The sequence below is a fragment of the Lathyrus oleraceus genome, chromosome 4 (assembly GCF_024323335.1).
Source record: "Lathyrus oleraceus cultivar Zhongwan6 chromosome 4, CAAS_Psat_ZW6_1.0, whole genome shotgun sequence".
Lineage (NCBI taxonomy): Eukaryota > Viridiplantae > Streptophyta > Magnoliopsida > Fabales > Fabaceae > Lathyrus > Lathyrus oleraceus.
This window is the reverse complement of record NC_066582.1, coordinates 103,101,487-103,112,220: the sequence shown is the minus strand read 5'-3', so window position 1 is coordinate 103,112,220 and position 10,734 is coordinate 103,101,487. Positions and strand designations below refer to the sequence as shown.

Genomic DNA, 10,734 nt, shown 5'->3' with positions numbered 1-10,734 from the left:
GTTTGGTGAGTGATTGTGAACATGACCATAACAGTTGTGTTATCTGTAATATTAACTCGAGGGGTTGTGAAATTATGAAAAGGGACATCCAGTGACTGATGGATGAAGGCATGATTCAAATTGTTCAATCTCGTCATGTAGATGCCGATGTAAATGTCATAGTGCCCATTTTCAAGCAGCCAGAGAGATTGGTAATCCAATACGACAACAACAACAATAATAATTTCAGCAATAGATCAGTATCACCGTTGGTTATACGGTTAGCAGGCCCATTCCCGTATTCATTTGATAAAGCTGTGTCGTATCAATATAATGCTACAATGATAGAAGGTGGTCAAGAGGTCCCGTTACCTACGACTAGCTCTGTGGTGAGCATTGCTGATGTTACCAAGGTGACCCGTAGTGGTCGTGTGTTTGGGTTGGTGTTCCCAATGAATAAGGAAGAATCAGTTGTGAGTAAGAAGGTGGAAGTGCCTGTTGTAGATCCAGTTGGTGTTTCAAAAGGTAAGTCTGGTGAATCCAGCAATTTGAAAGCTAACAATGATGATGAGGTATTTGGTTAATCAAGAGAAGTGAGTTCAATATGGTGGAGAAGCTGCTCCAAACCCCCTCAAAAATCTCAGTGTTGTCTCTGCTCATGAATTCTGAAGCATATAGAGAAGCACTGCAGAGAGTTTTGGAACAAGCATTTGTAGAACATGATGTTACAGCGGATCAATTCGATCATATCGTGGCTAACACCACTTATTGCAATAATCTTAGCTTCTGTGATGAAGAACTCCCTAAGGAGGGAAGAAACCATAATATGGCTTTGCACATTTCTATGAATTGCAAAGAGGATGCTTTGTCAAATGTGCTTGTTGACACCGGGTCATCGCTAAATGTGTTGCCGAAGTCAACTTTGTCAAAGTTGTCATATCAAGGAGTGCCTATGAGGTATAATGGAGTAATCGTCAAAGCTTTTGACGTTTCACGCAAAATAGTGATAGGTGAAGTGGACCTTCCAGTAAAGATAGGTCCGAGTGATTTTCAAATCACTTTTCAAGTAATGGACATCCACCTGGCCTACAGTTGCTTGTTGGGAAGGCCATGGATCCATGAGGCAGGAGCTGTTAACTCCACATTGCACCAGAAACTCAAATTTGTGAAGAATGGAAAGCTTGTGATTGTTGGTGGAGAGAAGGCGCTGTTAGTTAGCCACCTGTCATCTTTCTCTTATGTTGAAGCTGAGGATGAGGTTGGAACTCCATTCCAGGCCTTATCTATTGCTGCTGAAAAGAGAGTTGGGGCACCTATGTCCTCGTTGCACCTATGTCCTCATTCTAGTTAGTGGGATTGTAAGTCTCCCCTCTTTCATGGTATTGTGTGGAAACTTGGCCTTTTTTCCTTCCTTTGGAAGATGTCTTGGTTCAAGGATCCATGCTTGTGATAAGTGGGTTGAGTGTTCTCCAAAGAATGACTTAAAAATGAAAAGCAAAAGCAAAACAATACTAACCTTCTAACTCATTAACAACTAACTTTTAATTTCAAGCCATTTACTTTAATGTCATTTAATTTTAGCCTTTATTTATTTGCCATTATTCATATCATTCTAATTGTTTATGTTAGTGCAATTTTCACTTTGTCCATTTGGACCATATTGTGTGATATATCTTGTTTGTGTATACTTTGCTTGTTTGTGTGGTCTGTGACCATTAATGTACATAATAACAACAAAAACCCTAACAAACTTCTGTGTGGACTGTTGGCTTGATCTTAGACAAATGGACTTAGAACTTAGGCAAAATTCCTATGCTAAAGGACTTGACCAATGCCAACTTTTTGTGAAACCAAGTGCTTGCAATTTGAAACTTCATCTGATACATCATTCAATATCCCTTTGAGTTTATCTGCAACATGATCATTGCGAAGTTGTTATTTTGAACTTGTGACTTGTGGAGTTCATCTGTTACATGGGCTAATCTGAAGAAGATTATGGAGTGGCTAAGCTTGGATGTGGCTATCTTTATTTGATGCCTTACTCTTCAAGATAATAAAATTGTGCATTTGTGTGTTGCTTGATTCTAAATGTCCAAGGGAATTCTGGGTTTCTATTGACATTCTTGTCTATTGGATTGCTACCCATTGGTCAGATCTTTTCAACTCTTAACTTTTAATTTTGTGCATAGGATTAGTCTCTTCATTTTCTCCCCATTTCTTTAATTTCAAAATCTCTCCCTTCCTTTTCAAAATCTTCTTTGATTGAACTTATTTTGTTATAAACTTTGACCATTTTGTAAAAAGATAGAAACTTTGGCCTTATGCCATTGCATTTTCAAACTTCTTTTCTTAAATCAAATTTGTAAATAAACTTAACTATACTTGACTTAAATTTTCAGAAAAGCCAAAAAGAACTAACTCATTCAAGCCATTTTAGGCCTTTGTGCCTTTCAAACTTAATTTTTGTTAAAAGCAATGCATCCACTTTGAAATTTGTATCACGAACTACGAGGTTTTTATCCCTCATTTTTATGTTGGTACGTAGGCACAAGTCCGAAGGTCTTGTCAAACACAAAAATATAATTAATGAATTCTTTTCTCATCCCCCATTCTATTTGTTTGTGAGCATCATTTTTGTACCAAATACATATGCACACAAAAAGGGCTCCCTAGGAGTACCTAGGACACTTTGGGTGCTAACACATCCCCTCTGTGTAACCAACCCCCTTACCTGTAATCTCTGACATTTTATTAGTTTTGATTTGAAAACTTCTTACTTTTGGGTTTTGTTCGTACTTTTTCCTTTTTCCCTTGGAAACAATAAAAGTGCGGTGACGACTCTTGTTATTTGATGTCTAGCTTATCCATAACTTGATGATCATGAATTTACCGCTACAGGTCTGAAGAATGGTTCACCTATATGTAATTATGGAACACATATGACAAATGGATAGAGTTGAGAAGTTCCTGGATCTGCCACAGGTTGGGTGAAATTCAACGATGGGGGAACAAAATGAGTAGTTATCGCGACTTGGTCATCTGTCATTTGAGGAGGAGGAGGAGGATGAACGTGATTAGCTGCTTTGGCGACCACAACTGCTTGTCGTTGAACAAAATAACAAGTGACTTTTTGACGTTACCATCGTCTGATGGATTTGGCAGAGAAAGTTCAATTTCGAACTTGATGAAATTAACCCATAGATGGAGATTTGCACTTCGATCAAAGGAGATACAAATTTGATTCAATTGGATCTATAAATAATGGATTGTGGAAATCGTAGGAATCAAATGTCGATTCTCACAAACGACGCCAATGTTATGCTTTGGAACTAGATGACGATCAGAGAGGTGGAATTCACAGTGTGTGGTGATAGTTCAAGGCTTTTGATGCGGTGGAGAGATACTGACTTGCAAAGTTAATGCTCATACGCTTAAGTTACCAAGGGAGTAAGAAATGTAGTTTGAACGAGGAAGGATTTGAATACCTGAGAAATAACGCAATTTTCTCTTTAAATATAAGGGTTAGTTAGCAAATTAATGCGCCTGTGAGGGCGTAAAACGCAATGGACTATCGAATCGATTTGGATGGCAAAGATAAGCTTAGTAAGTCGATTCACCTGTATGGTAGAGCAAGTTAAATCCACCTGTTATGCACACTGTCATTTTACACTATATTGATATTGGGCTTCGTACTTCTGGATTTTATGAGCGACCTAAAACAATAAGAGAATAATAAATACTTAAGAGTATAATAGAAAAAAATTACATCAATAATTCATGAATTGAATTGTAAAACGCCTTATAATTTGACACATTTTTCTCTAAAACGAATAATAATAAAAAATAGAAAAAGCACATGAATTTGACTTTAACTATAAATATAACATAGATGTTAGACACTCATTCAAAAAGTGTAAAATTAAATAAATAAATATTTTTTTTTTCGAAACCCTTATTTGAGTTAGTTCAAAATGTGTAATTATGTGTCATATAATTATTAAACACCACACATCAAACTAAACAAATAAAATAAAATAATACCTATTTAAAAAATTCATAATGAAAGAATAATTAAGAAAAATAAACTAACAAAATGCCAATCACTAATTTGAGGGGAAAAATATAACAATGCAGCTGAAAAAGAATCTTTAAGATTTATATATAAAACTTTAATTTTTCCAAATACGAACAATGCAAAATTTTTGAAGACAGCAATTTATTTATACTAGGTTACATAAATATAACTAAAATTGAAAATATCTTCTCAAACAAAACACATCAAAGCAGTTCCTAAATTATTTATTTATTTTTAAATCATAAATAAAAAACCTACCAATAAAAAAATCATAATAAGGTGGCGCCATTAGTTTAGATCCAGAGTGAAAAATATAGCGCCACAAGTGAATTGAAAACTAAACGCGAATGAATAATATCGCGGGCCGTAACATTTCAAAGCCAAATTCCCGCCACAACTCACACTACAAAACACACTCTCATTTCCCTCTTTCTCCATCTTCACTCTCTAACCCTAATTTTCATACTCTGCATCAAACCCTTATTCTTCATCCTCAATCCAATGGCGAAAACTGTCACCCCAAACGCCATTTCTACCTTGCAGGCAAATCCGTGTCCTGATTCTTCATCAGATCTGCCTGATATCGTTCTTCAAGTTCTCGATCTCAAACACAGTGGAAACAGATACATGTATGATTTCTCTTAGTTTTTTCTTTAATATTACTGTTTATGTTCTTTCTCTGGTTTTGGATCTGTGATTTTCGGTTATTGATTTGCTGTTTTGTTTGATCTTGGATTAGGTTCTCTGCTAGTGATGGAAAGATGAAACTGAAGGCAATTTTTCCATCGAACCAGTCCTCAGAGGTGCTCTCTGGGAAGATTCAGAACCTTGGACTTATCCGAATCCTTGAATATACTCTCAATGATATCCCTAATAAATCCGAGAAGTAAGCACTAGTTTTGATTTTCTCATTCATCGTGTTGTGGTGTATGTTTTTGTTTTTATATATTTGTTTTGTTTGGGATGTTGTAGGTATCTATTTGTAATTAAGTGTGAAGCTGTTTCTCCTGCGCTTGAATCGGAGATTAAAAGTGAACAACCCGGTATCACTTTGAAGCCAAAGGAAGGATCTGGTATAGATTTAAAGCCGAAGCAGAGCGTTGTTTCAAAATCTGCTGCTCAGATCGTTCATGAGCAACATGGAAAGTGAGTATTGTCTCTTCATATTCTTTCATTCAGAAAATTAGGGTTTAAGTTTTATTTAGGGTCTTTTTTTTTTGCTTAGTGTTTATTTGAATCATTTATTAAACTTAAATGGGTTTTCAGTTCGGCTCCTGCTGCAAGAATGGCTATGACCCGTAGAGTGCGTCCTCTTGTTTCTTTGAATCCTTATATGGGTAGTTGGACAATCAAGGTCAGTGTTACAAGCAAAGGTGCCTTGCGTACGTATAGGAATGCTAGAGGAGAAGGATGTGTATTCAATGTTGAATTAACTGATGAAGATGTGAGTGACTAACTTATTTGATTTTTCAATTATGTGGTACTTTTCAAGTTTAGGGAGTGACCTTAATTTTTGTATATGCTTTGAAATATATAGGGTACACAGATTCAAGCAACGATGTTTAATGATGCGGCAAGGAAGTTTTATGAGAAGTTTGTAATGGGAAAGGTTTATTACGTTTCAAAAGGATCTTTGAAAGTTGCTAACAAACAGTTCAAAACTGTGCAAAATGATTATGAAATGACACTGAATGAAAATTCTGAGGTGGAAGAGGTTGCCAGTGAAGCAAGTTTTGTTCCAGAGACAAAATTCAATTTTGTCCCAATTGATCAGTTGGGTCCTCACGTCAATAAGTCTGATCTTGTTGGTGAGTGTTGTAAAGAGTAATGCTGTTACTGTACATGTCTGTTATTCTTTTGCTGTTTATCTAATTGATGCTTGTTGTGGATTTAAGATGTTGTTGGAATTGTTAAGAATGTGTCTTCAACTATGAGCATTCGAAGGAAGAGCAACAATGAGACTGTTCCCAAGCGTGACATTACTATTGCGGATGAAAGGTAGGCTGCCTCTATTTCTTTTGCAGTGCTTTACATTTTGTTGTATTGTAATACTGACAATTAAAATTACAATGCTTGACGTTGCAGCAAGAAGACAGTTGTTGTGTCTTTGTGGGGTGATCTTGCAACCAACATAGGTCAAGAGTTATTGGACATTGCTGATAAATCTCCAGTGGTTGCAATCAAATCTGTGAAGGTTGGAGATTTTCAAGGTATTAAAATGTTTAACTGGTGCTATTAATGCTTAGCATTGTTGCTAAAATCAGTCACATATCTTATTGTTAAATACATTCTGTTTCAGGTGTTTCTTTGTCAGCTATAAGCAAAAGTTTGGTCCTGATTGATCCAGAGGTACCTGAAGCTCAGAAGCTCAGATGCTGGTATACCAATTTCCACTGGATTACTATTGCTTTATTATGCTATGTTTATGTTAATAATATTGATTTGTTTCATCATTGGGCTGCAGGTATGACTCTGAAGGCAAGGATACTGCAATGGCTGCTTTAAGCGCTGGCTCAATTAATTCCAATGCTGGTAGATCAGTGTACTCTGACCGTGTTCTGCTCTCTCACATAACCTCCAACCCCTCCTTGGGGGCTGAGAAGGTATTCATATTAGAATTCTGTTTTATCTGGTCTAATAATGCATCCCATTAAACTATAATATTGTACCTTCTAGCATTGAATGTTACTATTAGATAAGAGGGATCAATGAAACTCTTAGTCTTGCAAATTTTTCAACAGTTGGACACTGTTTCTAATCTATTATGTCTTTTGATACTCCGAGCAGCCTGCTTTCTTTAGTATCAGAGTATGCATAAATTCCATAAAGCCAGACCAGGCAATGTGGTATCGTGCTTGTAAGACTTGCAATAAGAAAGTTACTGAGAGCATTGATGCTGGATATTGGTGTGAAAGTTGCCAGAAAAATGATCAAGAGTGCAACTTACGGTACATAAGCTAATCTAAGTAATCTGAGTTTTGTAGATGATATTGTGTCAGTATTTGAACCTTTCAGTTGCCTCTTTCAGATATATTATGATTGCTAGAGTTACTGATAAAAGTGGCGAGACATATATATCAGCCTTTAATGAAGAAGCTGAGAGGCTCATTGGGTGCTCTGCTGATGAGCTAGGCAATCTTAGATCACAGGTAACATATTGGACACCTTTTTCTCATTTCGGCATGTCTCACATTGTCATTAAGTTTGTTGATTGTTTTGGTTCTGTTTAGGAGGGAGAAGAAAATCCTTATCAGACTAAATTGAAGCGGGCTGCATGGAAATCACACCTCTTACGAGTTAGTGTTTCTCAGAATGAGTATAACAATGAGAAGAGGCAAAGGATAACAGTACGGGCAGTTGTCCCTGTTGATGACTTTGCTGCTGAGTCAAAAATTCTTCTTGAAGACATATCAAAGATGGTAGCGGCTCATTAAGACAGAAGTGGTTCACTGCTTTTTACATGTTGCTGCTGTAATTATTAATCCTTGGCTATGTATTTTGACTGATTCCAGAATCATGGATGGAAATTTCTTGCTTTTAGACAGCCTCTCAAGTTTAATTACCATTTGTCACTGCAATTTTGGATGTTAAATGTTCATTATAGTGGTTTCTGTGGTATAATTTGTTTTTAAATTCTTTAATCCTTTTTACAATGACACTTACATGATTTGGGTGAACATTAAAGTTGGTGTTTGGGGAAAAGCATATTGAATGAAGTGGTTACTAAGAAAAAAAAGGTTATGGTAAATCGTTAATTAAATAAAAGAAGAATCATTAATTAGTAATGACTAAGGTCAAAAAGTTAAAATGCTAGAGAGTCACATTTCAACAATTATATAACTTCTTCTCTTCTTCCTTCTGTTTTGAAATGTCACTTTTTTTTAACCCTAAATTTTTTATTTTCTAAAACATCCATCTTTACCTTTTCTTCTCCTTAAATTCTAGAAAGATGGTTTCCTCTTCTCTTATAGAAAAGCAACTTCAAATCCCTTCAAGCTCCTATCTATTCCAATGATCATACCTATATTTTGAAGTCACCAATGAAAGAGAAAAAGCCATAGATTGGACTTCCTAAGTATTGATTCCTTTCACTAATTTAGGTAAGACTTGTGCATTTTTGGATCCTTTATGAAACATATCTATGAAACTTAATAATTTGGAAGATTTCTTCCCTTGTTTACCTTGCTGTAAACCTCATGCATTTAAGGATGAGAGCTTTGAATTGTGGATCATGGAATAACCTTGTTGTGTATTCTGATCTTCTCCTTCCACCAACAAACCTCATGCATTTGAGGATGAGAGCTTTGAATTGTGGTTTATGGAACAACCTTGTTGTGTATTCTGATCTTCTCCTTCCACCAACAATGACACTTACCTCAATTGGCTGAATATAGTGGAAAAGAAGAAATTGGATATCTAGAAAAATGAAGATATCCTTGAATTGATTCAACTATCAAGAATTGGGCCAAGCTATAATGCTAACATGCTTATATCTTCCCTTTATTTCTAGGAAGGTTAGACTAATACATTTCATTTTCCTCATGGGATGATAACTCCCACCTTGTTTGATGTTCTTGTCATAATTGGTATTCAACTAATGGGTGAAACTTTTGACCATAATCTTAAGAATAAATCAAATCTAGTTTCTCCTCCAACCATCCTAGATTTAATGCATACATTAAAGACCATCATGATCAAGCTGACTACTGCCTACAAGCATATTGCATTCCTCACGCTCTGATTATCTCACATCAGTTTTTGTTCTAGTTCTTTCTAAGTAGCCAAGAAGTTCATAAGCTTAACAACCCAGCTTCATGAGGGGTAAAATGTTTGTCCCAGCATATTGATCTAGATAGTCTTTATGAATCCTTAGGAATCACCCCCTTAAACGAAAAAACATTTCTAATTTTGATGAAAATTTCTTGATTTCTAGTCCTATATGGCTCTTGCAACTCTAACTTAATGTCACTTTTGAACCTTCTCTAAATGTTTATGTTCCATCTGATTTAGCAAGAAAGGTCGAAGGTACTAGACTTGATTCATTAACTCCAGAAGATGCTAATTGATTGATTGAGAAAGTCTTCAAAAAAACATTTCTTTATGTATGCGGATTGTGCCACATTCGTCTCTAATATGTCACCATTCTTCGATCGAAAATATGGACCAGATTGGTTCAGAAGATGATTTCCAATCTCTTCACCTGAAAACTAATATGAGACTTAACTTTCTTTAAATCTACCGTTCTATCGAATATAATTTCGACGGGGAAGGATGGGTTGGGGCTTGTTGAATACTAGCCAAATTTGGCATCTAAACAATTTAGTTTTAGCTAATTGTTACCAAGGTCGCTTTTTACTAAGGAAATGAAAATATGCTTGGATAATACCACACTGACGGATAGGAACTACAAATCGTGTTTAGACTTTCATGACAAAAAACATTAACTAGAGTCCCTTGGAATTTGAAGTTTCTTTCTTATGTACCAAAGAATTCGAAGAGTGGTGGACAACATATCACAATAATGCTACTGTGGATTACTCAACTCTGTTGTAACATCTGATCGACATTTTTTTCTCTTTGCAGAAACAAACCAAGAAGAAAGGTTGAGGTGCACACATCAAGGAGATTCAAGCTTTTCAAAATCATTTCGAAATTGTGGATAATCCATACCAACTTAGTCAAGCTATTAATCAGACAACTTTTTCTTTGAAACAAAAAATATTTTAAAAAATTCCAAATCTTAATTTTCCTTCTTACATAAAAGATAAACACGACTTTGCTTTACAATTTCATCTTCCAAAATTTCCACCATTACCAACTTGTGAACTTGACTTGGCTTTCCAGCTGCTACTTCCAAAATGGACATTTTTGAGTGTTTTGAAGGCCTACAAAATGAGTTGAAAAATTCGGCCCAAAGAATAATTTCAAATAAGTATCACATACACGATTATCCATGATCTTTCAAAGTCGATCTCAAATACGTTGGAGTCAGATCCACCATTCTAGAAGGTGGATATAGGGACTCTTAAAAACTCACTAACTCCTCTTTTGTGATCATATCATTTACCTGTGTTGAAATTTTCTTGCTCGAGCTCTCGTTCCTTCGAAAGGGCCAAAGAAGAAGAAGCTTGAATGAGCTGAAGGAAGTGAAGCATAAGGCCCAGTATTTGACCAGTCAAAAGAAACAAAACAAGTATTTTTCTTAACCCCCTGTCCTCATTTTTGTAAGCCTTTCATCTTTTATTCACCATTGCTCTCGTGTTCCAGAATCGAAAAAGAGGAAGCAAGTCCACTACCATTCCAAGTCGAAAAAGGACCAGAAAGGAAACACTCCATGTCGATAATGAAGGAACTCAACTTTAACTCAAGCTTCCACTTTTATTAGCATATTTCATCTCTTTAACTCAACTTATTGTTACAAATAATCATAAATGATCCTGAAGAAAGCGAATAAATGATTTCCACTACACCCATACCTCCCAAATACTGGAGCTTAAAAAAATAGAAAATTCAAGTTCCCAAGAAAGTACATAAGAGAGACCAAAAAGAAAACTGACTCTTAATATTGAAGAAGATTCTCAGCTAACTCGAAAGAAAACAAATCGGCCAAGGCCACATATTCTTGATGAACGTTCAGAGAGTGCGATTCAAACCCCGACCACAGGGCATATAAGGTACTT

At 35.8% G+C, this 10,734-nt stretch overlaps 1 protein-coding gene across 1 annotated transcript; it reads left to right on the top strand.

Annotated features, from left to right (window-relative positions):
• Positions 1–4,429: 4,429 nt before the first annotated feature.
• LOC127073720 (replication protein A 70 kDa DNA-binding subunit B) lies at positions 4,430–7,594 on the top strand. The gene is made up of 12 exons (XM_051014911.1): positions 4,430–4,683; positions 4,794–4,940; positions 5,027–5,200; positions 5,321–5,498; positions 5,592–5,862; positions 5,950–6,052; positions 6,140–6,264; positions 6,354–6,432; positions 6,519–6,657; positions 6,842–7,002; positions 7,083–7,203; positions 7,285–7,594. The coding sequence occupies exons 1-12, from the start codon at positions 4,556–4,558 to the stop codon at positions 7,486–7,488; spliced, it is 1,830 nt and encodes a 609-aa protein (XP_050870868.1). The 5' UTR covers positions 4,430–4,555; the 3' UTR covers positions 7,489–7,594.
• The last annotated feature ends 3,140 nt before the right edge of the window (positions 7,595–10,734 follow it).